The sequence below is a fragment of the Dermacentor albipictus genome, chromosome 10 (assembly GCF_038994185.2).
Source record: "Dermacentor albipictus isolate Rhodes 1998 colony chromosome 10, USDA_Dalb.pri_finalv2, whole genome shotgun sequence".
Classification (NCBI taxonomy): Eukaryota; Metazoa; Arthropoda; class Arachnida; order Ixodida; family Ixodidae; genus Dermacentor; species Dermacentor albipictus.
In genome coordinates this window covers 38,105,312-38,120,960 of record NC_091830.1, presented here as the reverse complement: position 1 = coordinate 38,120,960, position 15,649 = coordinate 38,105,312, and the positions used below count along the sequence as shown (strand labels likewise).

Below are 15,649 nucleotides of genomic sequence, written 5' to 3'. Positions count from 1 at the left end.
ATATACATGTAGTGCAGCTAACATGGACCCATCTAGAAAAAATAATATCTTAGAATATATCTGGAACTTCCCCGAAGTGGTGAATATATGCAATGAAATTAAACGCAGTGCTTGCAACAGTCATTGGTGCAAGCCGATGAAACGCATGTCATGCGATGTTTGTGTTTGCGCAAAGCACAAATCTCAACCGAAGTATCATGCAACGTTTGCATTTACGCCGTACACCATTCACTAGGTGTGCCGAGGTTTAAAGAGCCGTTCGCGTGGTCGCACAGATGGAATTCGTCATAACGGCAATGCAACAAGGACGAAGGCGATGTTTGCCCAAAAGGCAACGGTGATGATATGTGTATTCATAGAGAAGTGTGACGCACATTAGATATGTACATTTATAACTTCTGTGGCACTCTGTTCCCAGTCACACAACTATTCCGGGGGATTAGTGAAGAATGGGCTCAGACGCAGTGGCCGTAAGATAGGGACCCGCCGCGGTCGCTTAGTGGATTTGGTGTTGCGCTGCAAAGCACGAGGTCGCGTGATCAAATCCAGGCCATGGCGGCCGCATTTCGTTGTGGGCGATATGCATAAACACCAGCATACTTCGATTTAGGTTCACGGTAATGAACCTCAGGAGGCCGGAATTAATCCCGAGTCCCCCACTATTGCGTGTCTCATAATCAGATCGTGGTTTTGGCATGTATGCCACCGGATTTAACCTAAGTAAAATTTGAAGTAGGGTTGGATAAGCAGAAAAAGACTACAAATTAAAAAAAAAGCCGTTGATGACCACACGGCATTCAAGTAGGGTTATGCACTCAGATACACAAATGACCTGACGATATACTACAGGTTTTACGCAGCTATTGATAAGGCTTAACATAGCTGTGCTGTTTGGTTGGTCAGAATTTAGCAGAGATAACTTACGACTGCTACTGTGTGGGAAAGCGAAATCCTTATACTGTTTGTATACCTCGGAACGCCATGAACGCGCTCATGATTTATAATCATGACCTGGCCCCTCTCCTTCTTCATTGGCTGCGCCATCATGTGCCCAATGACGCATGCACTCACTAGGCCACACCTTTAGTCAGCCAGATGCCTTCGACGTGACGTGTTCATTCACGCACGTACTAGGCTTAGCTTTTTTTAGTCAGCCAGAACCGTGGAACCACAGCGGCGTCGGGGAAGTGTGCACGTCTGGCACCCCGGAGGCCCGGATGGATTGCAACCCAGACCAATTAAAATTTACCAAATTTCTTGTTCGAAGCATATGATTCCCTTTGTTTGCAGGGACCTACCTGGGAAATCTGAAGTCAATGTGAGCGTTTTTTTTCACGTGTTTTTGATCTTTGCAGCGTCGGCAATTTGTGGTACCATTTTTCAGTCACGCCGACGGATTTTCACGTAACGCTGCGTATGTTTTCACATTAAAATTGCTACATAAAGGCATGCATCCGATGGCGCATTCAGTTTATAAGACTGGGGTTGCCTAATTCACAAAATCAATTTATTTGTATAGACTGGTGGCTATTCCAATAAGAGGCCGGCGTGCTTATGGGGATACATTATGCGTACAGTTTCTCAAGTCGTGACAGAATACTTGAATTCGCGAACAAGGCTGTGCTCACTCGCACTACATTGTTGGCCAACGTGCAGTTTTCATGTGTATAAATGTCACGAAGCATGTAGAGTCAGGTGGAATACACAACTTTATTTACCGGGTGCACTGCTGGAGCAAGAAGCACCACTGGGTGTCATTAGTAAAACACTTAAAAGAACTTACATAGCAGCTCGGCAAGTAATTCAGTCATGTTTTACGCAGCACAGAGAAAAATGTTGACCAACTGGTTAGCCAAATTTACTTAACGAGCTTTGTTTTATAAAGTATGCACAAATACAAGAGGACAATGAAAAAAATGGCATGTTCGCATGGTCCGTGTAGGTTCTGCGAGTCTGTTGTTCAAAGAATACGCATGTTTAACTTTGCGCAACCGAAAGGAGTAGTTGCCTACAGGTACTGACATCACTTAGAGTGCCAAATTCCACTTGCGTTCTGAAAACAACACGTCAAAGCGGTATTCATGCTGGTTGATCAAGCACGACGTAGAAGCGCAGTGCCATTTAGTTCGAAATGTTCTGTTAGGGAGAACCCTACCAAATCCTAGAAAGTAGGTCATTCACACCAGTAGTGTCCCAGCATGCGATGCTCACCTATTTGAAGTCACATGCTATAAAAATGGTGCTTTTTATGATCATCAAAATTACTGATGAAACCGGAACAGTGATTTCTTTCTAGGGCTAGGGGGAAAACTGCCCTTGTTTAGAGCTAAGGGCAACATACTGATCGAATGGGTTCTGAAGTTATAGCCTACTGAAGGTGCCTGTTCCAGTGTCTGCTTGTAAATTCTCCTTCCTCTGAGCTGCTATAAAGGCACGTCACCTTGACCTGGCTGATGAACAGGGCGAGATAAGCGAGATGGTAATTTCGGCACGCCATGAACTGTCTTTTCTTGTGAAGGCTCCGTTAATTGTAGGACACGAAAGTATGCTGGCACAAGCGCTGAGCTCGCTGGCGGTTTCCAACAGTGCGCGGTTCTCTGGGTGAGTGCAGAGTCGATCACACTTGTCTAGAGTGGCCCGAAGGCTGCTCCGCACTGCGCCTGCGACGCCTAGCGACAAGCACTGGGTTCGAGATGTGTTGGCTGATAGCGCCACGCGCCTGGACGCTGCGGCGTTCGCGGGCGGCCAAGATACAGGCCGCAGCATTGTAGCCGTGTCACGCTCGCAGCTCAGCTGGCAGTGCTCGTCTAGTGATAAAAAGCCGGTGCTCCCGACCCGCAAATCACGCAGGCCTGTATCTTGGCCGCCCGCGAATGCCGCAGCGTCCACGCGCGTGGCGCTATCGGCCAACACATCTCGAACCCGGTGCTTGTCGCTAGGCGTCGCAGACGCAGTGCGGAGCAGCCTTCGGGCCACTCTAGACAAGTGTGATCGACACTGTACATGTCTTGCACTTCAGCGGATGCGTTAAAATCGAGAGGCCATGCCCAGAGGTCATCGTTGGGGAAACTGTATATAGCGCTGGTGGCAAGTCTGCCGCAAGCCAGGCATTTGCTACTTCCTGTGGAAAAGCATCAGGACGGAATGTTTGGAGCCGCGGTATTGAGTATAGTGGACAATCGCCTACGTGCGCAGAGGACAACATACTTGAAGCAGCTGAAGTCAACTTGTGCTTATGCAGGGCACATTTCGACACAAACTGCCAAGAGAGCACGTAATGTTGGTGTTAGGGAGCAAAGAAACGAGTAAACGGTGCTTAATAACACAAATGCGACCTACCAAATTCTGGTTTGCCTTACGAAAAGGGTGCGATGTAAGATGGTGAACTCCTCACTCGTTGAGTGAATGCTTGGTAGTAGTGACATCCGCTCTGGCTCATGCTACGTCAGAGTTTGGGAATGCCCTTGCTTTAATATTTTGTTCAGCGCTGAATGAACCACCAGGAAGTGCTTAGACAAAGGGCGGCCTGGTTGTCTTTCGATCTTTTCACTCGTTTGTGTTTAGCAGTGAATGACTTTACAAGAAAACCACCCTCGTTCTTGAGCTGCTCGACGGGCCAGTTGAAACTTAGGAATACGAACTGACTTGTCGCTCCCACTACCCCGTTTTCTGGCGTAATGACAGTGGGCCGTTGTAGCGTTTGCCAAACCGCTCAAAGTTGGGCTCCGGAAGAAGCTTCGTAGGAGCGTTCAGTGAGCGACAAAGGGTAGGAAAATGATGGTAACCTCGAAAATTAAATGGAGGTCTCGAGATAATGACTTCCGTTTGCACAGAAGGAGTTGGTGACCTATTGCAACTCTTGCAAAGTTCAGCCACACTAACGACGACTCCGCTAACGTGTGCCAAATAGCTAAGCCTTTCGCAATAAATTACGTCACCTCCCTTGCAAAAGCTCGTGTTTGTTCGGGATTCGAACATGATCCACAATCCCGGGTTTAAAGAGAGCGGTAAGCAGGAAGAGGACGATAGTATCTCGCGACGCTGAGAAAAGTTGAGATTGTGGGCTCTGTTCGTTGATATACAGACGTTGAGGCTGTTTCCTGCGATTGCGTGACTTTCTTCAAGCGATGACCCAGGTTGCATTCGTACATAGCTGTGTTCTGCTGACCAATAGTAGGGCATGTTAAGGGCGAAGATTTACGCGCCTTTTTAGGTAGAAGACGACGCGAAATAGACGATGTTGTAAGATAAGGCAGAAATAAATCGTTATTGGGACACCTTGAACACTTACGAAAGAGCGCCTTCAGATAGTGCGCCTTATTTCTTGGTCGGAAGGTGAAGCGGCTGCTCCTTGCGATGGCATAAGACTTAGCTGTTGATACGTTGGGTGCGGTGGCATGTGTTCATAGCTCTGATCTCCTGGGCTGGTGAGCAGCATGTTGGGGGTGATCACTTGCGCGCTTTCAGATGCTGAAGAGGACGCAAAATAGGCGGTGTCGTAAGGTGAGGCAGCGAAAGATGACGGTGCAGTCTCTTGAGCATATAAGGTTGGCGCTGTTGAGACAGTGGGTGTCGTTGCTAGGTCGGAAGGTACAGCGCGTGCTACTTGCGACGCAGTAGCGTTTGGTCGTTGATACGTTGGGTCTAGTTGCAAGGGCCCATGGTTCCGTTCCGCTGTGCCGGTGTGTGGCATGTTACGGGGGAAGGCTTCCGCCCTTTCGGATGTTGTAGATGTTGAATATGCGATGTCATAGGATGAGCCAGAGAATGACGATGATCGGGTTCCTCGAGCACATAAGATAGACCCTGTTGAGGTGGTGCGCTTGGTTTCTTGGTCGAAAGTTGCTTCAATCGCTCCATGCGATTGCAAGAAGCTTGACTGCTGGTTAGTTGTGCGTGGTCTCGTATTCTCATAGTTCTGTTCTGCTGTGTCGGTGTGCGGCATGTTATGGAGGAATGCTTGAGCACCTTCGGATGTTGTGGACGCAGAATAGGCGGTGTCGTAGGATGAGGGAGGGAAATATGACGATGGGGTGTCTTGCGCATATAAAATGGGTCCTGTTGAGATCGCGCCTTTCGGGCCTTGGTCGGAAATGGCCGTGATCGCTCCTTGCGATTGCAGAAAACTTGAATGTTGATAAGTTGGGAACTGTTGATAGTGTTCGTAGTTGTGCGCGGTTGTGCTGGAGTGCGGCATGTTATGGGTGGGGACTTCCGTGTTTTCGGATGCTAAGGAGGACGCAACATAGGGTGTGTCGTGGGATGAGGCTGAGAAAGTTGACAGTGGTGTCCCTTGAGCATATGAGACAGGCTCTGTGGAGGTATTGTGTTCGGTTACTTGATGAGAAGGTGCAGTGATCACTTCTTGCGGCGGCATAAAGCTCAGCTGTTGATGCGTTGGGTGCGGTTGCATGTGTTCATAGCTCTGCTCTGTGGTGATGGAGTACGGTACGTCACGAACAAGGTGTTGTGCAGCTTGTGAAGTTGTAGAACATGGAAAATAAGTGGTTTGGGAGAAAGGCATACCTTTTGGTAGTGCATTCGACGGGGTAGATAAAGATATCAAGGAGGGCTGCGTTACGAATGCTGTTGACGCGCCATTGTTTGCATTGGAGGCAGGATCAGGCATGGGCATTGTCATCGCTTGTACGAGTTTCGATACTTCTAGTTCCTTCTGCGTGTCACTTTCATTAAGTAGCTGTAAGTCTGTGTTTGACAACTGTGGCAATGGCCTGTTAGCTGGTGGAAAGTCGGATGCATTAAAAGATATCATATTTGGTGAGCTGCGGAGTGTTTGTTGGCTAGCTCTTCTTACGAAGGACGTTGTAGCCAGTTGGTCTCGTTGGCCGTAATTCATGTTGTGGTGTCGTTCTGCAGCTGTATCCTCGTTATATGAAGCAAGCGATGAATGTTCGATATCTTCGTTTTCCACATGCGTTCGGGGTTTCGCAGCTACTGGAAGACAGCTTGCATTTAATACCGACGCAATATGATCCGATGAATGTCTTTCCATTTTACTTGATGCTGAAAGCGAACGTGGTCGCCGCTGTCGATGCATCGTGCTTAGCTTTTTTAATGCTTCCAGTTGCAGCGCCTGCTCCTGCACCGAGGCTGTGCCCTGCATCATGGCATTCTTTCCTACATACGGAGTTTCCAGAGCGGACGCTGGTTTTTTTGAACTGCGTGAAAATAACGTTGCTTGTCCTACTCTTGAAGGCAGTAATCCTTGTGGCGAGTCCCGCTGTGTCCCTGTCATCCAGGCTGCCTGTTCTTGCGTCGGTGGCGGCAGAGCCGGAACCGAGTAGTCTGCAACTGATGAACCAATCCGTTGGTGCATGATTCCTCGACGTGAAGATTCTAGTTGCAAAGCCTGTTGATTAGCTTGCACTCTTGCTACCTCTTGTAGTGGAGGCGACCCCAGACTGTGAAGCGAAGAATTCTGTGTTCTTGAATTCATTTCTTGCTGCGTCATTCTCCGAAATGACAATTCTTGTTCTACAGCCTGTAGACTCGCTTTCAATTTGTTTATCGCCTCTTCTGGCGTTGTTTCTACACCCAGAATCGAATTATCTGAAGCGGATGAATGCATTCCTTGCTGCACGATTCCTGCAGCCTCTTGACTCGCTGTCATAGCAGCTATTTCTTCGAGCAAATCACTTTCTAGATCCGCAACTGAGTCCACCGAATCGGAATGATTGAGGCGTTGTGTAAGCATTCCAGCATCTCTCGAGTCAAACGGCGGAGCCGATTGTGGCAATGCAGTCCCTGCGGAGAGAATAAGAGGGATAGGTTCTGCTGAGCACAGGTCACATGGAGGTCCCGATTTTAGTACACCAAATGTGACATAGAATACGATCACCTGTGTTGGGCACAGATGAGCTCTGATATGCCGATCATCCCTGCGTCTTCATTTTTAGGTCCATGCGTTATCTCTTTAGCAGTAAAACTGCTTCTCATAAGTGACACAGTCGTTATAAGTTATTGCGCCTCTTGCCTTGGTCATAGTCATTAAAACGTGCATAAATTTTCTCGCTCTGGAGACATAGAACTAGGACAATATTGAAGCATCTTATCAGCTGCGCCAGGTTTCCAACACCTGCATAGACCTGTGAGATTTTCAATGATTTCTGCTCCACCAACCTACTTCAGCAGACATACACCACCTTATGCAGCTTCACTCAGAACTGACCAATTCACGGACTGATCAAGGAGCTATATGCTTTGTCATATACTAACGTTCTTGAAGTAACTACTGCAATGTCAGATGTAGAAAGCCAGCCCTCAGTCATTAGAATACCCTTACACATTGCGGCCATGCTAAAAATAACTCACCTGTCTGCTGATGCATGCTGCTTTGCTTTGAGTGCTCGTTATGATGCGGCTGCAAAGTTTCACGAGTATCTCGATGAGTGCCAGAATCTTGATCTGTACTTGTAGAGAGCCATTGTTCAGCAGCAGCTTGCACAATGGCATAGGCCTGTTGTGGACTGCCATGCTCTTGTTGAAGAGGTTCAGAGCCTTGTGTAACGTCTTCTGAGGGCCAGTGATACGAATCTACATATGAGAAATACAGCAAGAAATAAAATTACGTGGATATTACTAATATGACGAGTTAATCGCACTGTAAGGCACAGATGGGCTTTCAGAAGGCACATGCTTGGAACCACTACTTCGCACCGCTGTCGAAAAGACAATTTGCAGCATTGTGCTGAGTGTTGCATTAACAGCTGTGTCAGGTATACATCTCTATTCCTGCTAAACTGCCTGACTGATTACTCACAGACGTACCATTTTCGGTGACGCATAGTTTAATACAGCACGTTTAAGGAGATTACTTAGCAATTTCATCAGAGATAAATCAGCAGCAACATCGTCTAGAACGACGCCGCCACTGATGATCGATGATAGACGGATGAATGGACAATTATAGCGCCGACTTCGATACCACGTGGTGATGTATGCCAGATAGCGGGTCACTATCTTTCCTCTGGGCATATTTTCAGTCCTTAGGACGCACGGTTCGTGTTAACAAATCATTGATCTTGAAAAAAAAAATGGATTACCTTAAAATCAATTCCTTATGTTGCCTGCTATTATGCTTCCAGTACACCAGTCACCTTTAAGTAGTCTCCACTGCATGTTCCTGCAGCTTTCATTTGCCATCCATAAGTCCCATTGCCTCGTACAGGGTTAGTATGTTATCACTGACTTCTGATTAGACACTGCGATGTGCTACTAAAACATGCCTTGTGGTTTGCGTGTATTCAATGGTGTCATCTGGCTGGAAGGTCGTCTTGTTCGCAGCATTGTCTAAACCAATATGGAACCGCACGAAGGTGCTGGACTTGTGCTGGAAAGGAGGCCATTAGAGCCTTTTCACAGAAGCAAGAAGGCTGAAACCGCTGCATGCTGCTTTGGAATAGGAATATTTCGAAAGGAATAGCACTTCAATGCACATAAATTTGTTTCTTCAAAGAAAGCCGTTTTGACTCTTTTTGATGCAACCTCATAAAAAAATCCTATGCCCTAAGCCAAGTCGAACTTGTTTTCATTGTAGCAGGTGTGAAATAATATTGCTCTAGCAACACTGAGAAATGGTACTTCAACATATTTCCCAATTTTATAGTCATATTATACAGTGCTTAGGATGATATGGCGACAAATATCCACCCAAATTCTTACACCTGAGCATACCAAAAAAAAAGAACGACCACTTTGCATCCACTGTTTAGATCACTGCAGGTAATGCGTTTCACGTGGCAAGAACTTAATAAAAGTGCTTGAAGGATTTCTAATACCCCACTCATTATCAGTCTGCGTTCGAAGTTTCTGTTAGACAAGTTTTAAAATGCTCTCTATGGAGCGTTTTACTGCATTTTTTAATTTGGTCATTATTGATGATATAAATTTAGAATAATCGCGTAGCCACGCTACTAGGATGCGAGTTGTAGTGTCAACGCAACCAATCTCTCCTTTTGCCTCGACCAGCGTCCACCAGCAACATTTAATTTCGGCCTTCTATAGAGCTTTTTTTTTTCATTTCACCATAATAAAGAAGAATGCCTGTACTAGATGGAACAATTCTAAGCATTGAGCTAAATTACTAAATGATGTGGCCGTTACATTTACCACAAACAAAATTATAAAACGAAAAACGAAATTGAATAATAAGCATGTACACTGATCAGTCTAAAATGTAAATAGTTACTTGGCGGCACACATACGAATCTATGTATCGTATATAGTGAGTTCGCAAGGCATATCTGCTTAGAGCGAATTCTGAGGATGACAACGGTTTTGCGATATGCACCGTTACACTTGCAACAAAAATGCACTGTTGTTTGACTTGCTCCTTTAAGGAAATGTTGTTTTATGCATTGAATCACAGAAGTAACTGGAACGCCAATAGATTTTGTCGATCGGACACTGAACAACATCTCAAAAGTGGTGCATTCCTGAGAATTATTTTACGTAGATACGCCTTGCGAGCTCATGGGCTACAATTAGCCACTTGTAATATTTGCCTTATAACGCACTTATTGAAAAGTTTATCAGTGTAATTATCTAAATTATATAATTATGCATTTAGGCATCTAGTAGAAGTAACGGCCACCTCATCGAGTAATGTAGCTCAAGGATAAGAATTGTTCTATCGGCCACAGCCAATTTTGAAAAAAAAAAGAAATGTTCGCTGGTCATCCGCCTTCACACACTGAAAGGGCGCTGAATTTTTTTTATTCCAAAACTGAAAAAAAAAAGAAGATGCCATCACCGCTAGTCACGCATGACCTGGGCATGACCTCCGAAATAGGGCAGCGCCCACGGCTGATCACGGCGCGGCGAAAAATCTCGGAGGCAGCTTGCTGGGACTTGCGTCATAGCGAAGACCTGCTGCAGGAGTCATCAGCTTAGGTCCTAGTTAAAGGACTCTAGCAAGACAACTATGCAATTTTAACAGCGTGTTTGTTTGGGCTGGTTCTTATACACCTTGTGAACAACAGCTTTGAGCAACACGACACAGGACACATGAAAAGAAACACAAGACAGAGTGCTGTCCTGTGTTTCTTGTGTGATTGCTTTAGTGGTATACACTGGTAATTTATAATGTATTTAGTAAAAGTGAAAGTTCGTTGCAGTTGGTCTTGAAGACGCCCAATCTACATGCCTTACTAGCACGAATGCACTTGAGTTAGTACTCGTGTAACAATTGCATAAACTACGCATGGCCGCAATGCCAACGTGTTAGGTGGATTCTTCAGTCACGTTGAAGTTATGGTATTTGAACAAATCACGCTTTCGTTCATTCATTAAAAAGTGATGTTGTGAAAGAACAGAGCATACCTGTAATTGGCTGTGTTGGCAAATCCTGGGTGTTGTTCCTGTACCCGCTCGTCCGAGTTGAGTTATCAGCATTCACCTCTTTTGTCTTTCCAGTAAGTAAGTCAACGAGGAACGGGTATGACTTATGAAGTTCTTGTGCGGATGCTGAAGTATTCGAGTTGTTCGCCACGGTTGCTGTGGAAGATAACAGGGCTGCCTCCGAATGCACGGACAAAAGTCTTTTACCGTAGCCACTTTCATTAGCCGCAGCAGATTTTCCAGGGTCAGACGATTGGCTCTCAGCAGGCGCATGCTGGGAGGGACTTGCAGGCACCGGCGGTAACTGAGCATTTTGCAGCATTGTGGAAGCTTGCGTCACAGAAAACTGGCATTCTGTGTTGGAAGAAGTCGTAGCTGCCCCTGTTTGTGCTGGCGGAATGCATGCGGTTTCCTGGGCAGCGCTCAACCGACTTGAATTTTCGCTATTCGCGACTTCAATGTTTCCAGTAGGCAAAGAAACCAGGGCTGGGCCAGACCCCACCCGTTCTCGTCTTGTTATTACACTACGACGCGAGCTGCCGGCCACGTTCTTTGTGGAGGACGACGTAGCTGTCTGTGACTGCGCCAACAAAATGCTTCCATCGTAGCCACTTTCCCGTCTTTCAGCGAGCTTTCCAGTGTACACGTTTTCACGTGTTTGACAATGCGAGGGATGGGAGGGATGGCGGATGCGGACAGCGGAATTGTCGTCGGCTGGCGCTCCTGCCACTTGTGGCCCACCCACTTCCGTGCTAGATGTATGCGCACTTGTCGCTGTTAGGTTCGACGAAATCTCTGCAGCGTGTCCTAATTCTAGCGCGCTCTTAAAATTCTCAGCGTGAGCGCCTTCAGCTGACACGGCAGTCAGGGACGAATGGCGCGAGCCGGGTTTCACATTTGCCGCCGCAAGTGGTGTTGCTGTAGTTCGCGAACTGTCCTTTTCACCAAGAGAACTTAATGGTTTTGCAACTGCCGCTGATGCGCTCGACGAAATTCTGTCGGCGTGCGCAATTTCTTGACTTCCAGCAGGTTCCTGGGCTTTCCCATCGCCCGCTGCTGTAACAAACGAGGAAGGGAGCATAAAGCAAGGTGAAGCACCGCTTTCAGGCCGCGTTTCTCTAGGTTGAGAGCCATCCGCGCAGAGTTCAGCGCGTGATGAGATCACACTGGTCTTTGATTTCCTCGGCGAAAACGATGCAGTGCGTCGCGGTTCTTGCCTTCCAGGTGGCTTCTTTTTGCTCACGCGTGAATGTACTGCAGCCAAGAAAGCCGGGAGGGTGCTGCCAGATAGTTTTTCTTGCGGTGAGGTCCTCGATGTAGCTTTTGAGCCATCCGCACCTTTTCCCGGGCTAGACGAGCAGGTCTTGCCTACCAGTTGTATCGAGGAGATGCCAATACTCGTCTCAGTTCTTCGCCCTGGAAGGGTTTTCTCAGTACTCTCGTCTTCCATGGACTTAGAAAGAAGGAGAAATTCAGTAGGGCAGGATAAATTGCCTTCCGCTACAGGCCTTGCGGCACCCTCTGTGCGATCGTCCGCACGTTCAACTTCTTCGGTTCTGCCTGGAAAGCTGTGTCGTCGGGACCTTTTCGGCACGCTGAGAAACGTGGTCGCTGCGGTTCCGGATGTGGCAGCCCCGATTTCATGAAAATCGTTGCCAGTGTCACGGGTCGTTGCTGCAACCGTGCTGTTTTTGCGTCTTACCCCGCTGCCAGTGCCTTCCTTGCGGGTTGACCTGCTCTTGCGGAAGCCGGGCGAACCGGCTTTGCACTTGCCGGAACCTACGTCGGAAAGCGAAGGCTCGTTCTTTGAGGCTTGTCGTCGGCTTGCGCTAACGGGGGCCGCCACACCCTTGGGTTCATCGCAAGGGCGTCCTTGTTGGGCAAGGGGTGATTTATGGCGGCTGTGTTCACCTTTCGGCGCTTGTAGGCGTGCGTGGTCCGATTCGTTGCCACCTGTTTGTTTTTCTTTTCTGGACGCGGTTTTTGGGCTTTTAGAGCCCATGCCCTCTTTTCCGGAAGAGCCGCCACCAGGATTGAAGGGAGCCGCTTTACCATCGCTACGAGTATGGGCGCTACTCTTACGTTTTGCTTTGTTAAGATGACCTTGAGTGCGGATCAAATCGCTGACCAGGATAGTTGGCAAGTCACCTTTGCGACTGTCGCTACTCGTTGGCTTACCCGCGGGGTGCACGTCAGGAGGAGAAGGGTTTCTCACTGAAGTCCGCCGCCCTGGGCACTCATTTGGAGTGGAAATCACGTAGCCGATCCCATAATGTTGCTGGACTTGTTCCTCTGTTGTCGATTCCGTGCTTCCTCTTTCAGCTTGCGGTGTTTCCAGGTGCTCATGCTTTGGTGAGGCAGAGGTGGTTGATGTGTTAGCTGTACCAGAGAGCGTCGGGGCTTGCCTCACCTTTCGGCCACTCTGCGACGGAGGAACGATATTGTTCGTTGGCGAATCTTCCATCAGCTAAAGCCCGTAACACGTTAGGCGTAGATGCAGCACCTTGCCTACCGTCTTGAAAGATCGCGTGAAAGTGACTGCTGACTTTTTTTTTTGATCACGTGGCTGCCGCAACGAAATCAGCTGTGGTGCTAGCATCGTTGTTTAATTCAGTTTTTAGGCAGCGCTTACTTGGTTCATCGATCTTGCCAGTGACGACGCTTTTACCCGGCGCACGCTTATCGCGTGACTCGGAACGCTTGAAGAAAAATATCTGCCGCGGCTGAGTCGTCTCGTCGTGTGATTAGCGATAAATAATGAACTGGCTCGTTCTTAAAGCGCATGCTCACTGGTGCCTTGCGAACGTGGAAGGTTAAAATCGGTTTGTGCAGCGCTACGGCATACGCTCAGAAGCTACGCTGTTCAACTAATGTCCATGTGAAGTCATCGGAAGTAAGCGGAAAACAAGTTGCCATGTTTTAGCAGTGCTGAACATACCAGCGCGAATCAGGAAGTTCTTGCCCTCATTTTTTATTAGCTAAAATAAGGTACATACCGCGAATTACAGATATACGGTATTCTACGGTCATTACAATATTTTTCCGCATAGTCCCCCCCCCCCCCGGTACAGAGATTCGTCCCATCGCAGCACTAAATTTGAGATGGCCCAGTGGTAGAATTCGTCCGGCTGACTGCGGAACCACCATCGGACTGTTATCTTGGCTTCGTCATTGCACGTGAATCGCTGCCCTGCCAAGAACTTCTTCAGCAAACCGAAGATGCGGAAACCACTATGGGCGAGGTCGGGACTGCGTGGTGGGTGGTCCAGACTCTTCCAGTGAAATGACTCGTACAAAACAAATTACAATTCGTTGCTCGTGCGAAGCACAACCGCTACCTTCAGCAACTGAGCGGCGTTGCGCCGCGGCGCTACCGGTACATAAGTACGGTCTGGTCCAAGAAAAGTGCACCGCTTGGAATAGATATGTTGACTTCGCATTTACAGCCGTAATTTGACTAAACAAATACGGGCAAACGCTTCCTGATTCGCCCTCGTAAATGTGGATGAAAACTAGCACTAGTAAAGCTGTGATGACACGATTCCATGAGGTGGCCTCTCTTTGCCACTTCCGTCTTATTCGCTACACACCATCTTTCTTAGATCAGTGCTCGAAATTGGTTTCTAATTAAGTCTTCGATATAAAGACTGTCCCAGCTGTCACGCACCACGTTTTAGAAATATGCAAGTGCCACGTAGCTGGACAGAACCAAGTTATTGTAGTTTGCCGTCGCTTAAAGATAACTATATTACTTTTCTTGCATTCCTCATATTTACAAATAAGTCATAATCAATTATTTAACTTATAGAATATTATAACTTGATGAAACGTTTAAATGAAAAAGCTATAGAGCAACATGAAAAACTCCACATGCAGCTTTCTATTGCTCAATACGTGCTGCAGTGCAGCGTTTTTCCGAGCGTCAGAGAAGCTCGCGAATACACGCAAAGTGTCTCGAGGCGGCAATCAAGCGGCAATTTTGCGTGTATTCGTGCATATCAATCAATCAATCAATCAATCAATCAATCAATCAATCAATCAATCAATCAATCAATCAATCAATCAATCAATCAATCAATCAATCAATCAATCAATCAATCAATCAACTTATTATTAATTTTATATTTAGATAAAATGTGTAAATGGGAAAATTGTAGAGCTACATGAAGAACTTCCCATACAGTTTTGTATTGCTGAATATGTGCTACATAAAGGTGCTTTTTCGAGCGTCAAAGAAGCTCGCGGATACACGCAAAGTGCCTCGAGCAGCCTGTCGCGCGGTAATTTTTGCTGCATCCGTCCATCCGTCCATAGTCGTCGTCATACAGTCGTGGTGCACTAGTCGTCATACCATCGTCGTGATCCCATTGGGGTCGTTCCATGGTCGTCACTTTAAGTTCCATCATTCGACTCTCATGATGCCTCCGTCATTGTCACGCAACCGTCATCACATGGTCTACGTCAAACCATTATCGTCACGCCGTTGTTGTCACGCAGCCGTTTCACCATTGTCACTAATTCACAAACATCCTTCCGTTGTCATCATACTTCCTTCTTCCTTTGGTCGACTTTATTCCTTCTCCTTCATTCTAGCGTAATCATACTGTCGTCATTCAAATGTGATCATGTCGCAGTTGTCATGCCAGCGTCGTTGTTTCGTTTGACCCGTGCTAACGTCACTAATATTAATACCGGAACGATTTCTGTACGCCATGATTTGCTCATTCCTAAAGTTCAAAGTAATTATCAGAAATTTTTTTTATATATTTTCAGGCATAATATCATTGCGAAATTCGATTCCGTCCGATATCAAGTGAAACTCCCTTTAATCTTTCAAACGCAAAGCTAAAGCGTAATATATTAACGCATTACCTAACTGGTAGTATGCTTTATTGTGCAATATAGCAACATTAAATATATTTGTGTTATACTGTTCCAAATTTATTTGTTTAATTATTTTTGATCCCTGTCAATACCTTTCAGCATTGCTTGTTCTACATATTACCATCCCCTACTTTGGTATTCAAAGCTGTTTTCTGTACTTTCATTTTTCTTTCTTTAGTTTCGTGTAATGTAGCCTGCTACTGTTGCCGCAACTACACTAGCCCTCATTTGTTTCCTATAAGGAGGTCCATCCGAAATTTTACATTTCGGGACATCCGATTGTGCATTTATACTTCACTTATGTTATATGCGTGCTAGTGATGAAATAAATTCAACTTCACTTATGTCTCGCTTGTCGTCAACTAGTCGCTATTGTGCATCCGTTGTCATACCATAATCGCCGTGT

The 15,649-nt window shown here is 46.7% G+C and overlaps 2 protein-coding genes across 7 annotated transcripts in view; one reads left to right on the top strand and one right to left on the bottom strand.

The window, feature by feature from the left end:
• Nucleotides 1-15,649, top strand: part of LOC135911886 (uncharacterized) — a 166,256-nt gene that overhangs the window by 116,828 nt on the left and 33,779 nt on the right. The gene's annotated exons all lie outside the window — the stretch shown is intronic.
• On the bottom strand, nucleotides 1,692-12,956 carry LOC135911885 (pneumococcal serine-rich repeat protein-like). 2 transcript variants are annotated; one of them, XR_011509119.1, is made up of 4 exons: nucleotides 10,342-12,956; nucleotides 7,333-7,554; nucleotides 2,997-6,765; nucleotides 1,692-2,622 (listed from the first exon to the last, which is right to left on the bottom strand). XR_011509119.1 is itself a non-coding variant. In XM_065444223.2 (3 exons), the coding sequence occupies exons 1-3, from the start codon at nucleotides 12,821-12,823 to the stop codon at nucleotides 4,304-4,306; spliced, it is 5,166 nt and encodes a 1,721-aa protein (XP_065300295.1). In that variant the 5' UTR covers nucleotides 12,824-12,956; the 3' UTR covers nucleotides 1,692-4,303. The 2 variants fall into 2 exon arrangements, 1 of the variants encoding a protein (XP_065300295.1); XM_065444223.2 differs by having other exon boundaries at nucleotides 1,692-6,765.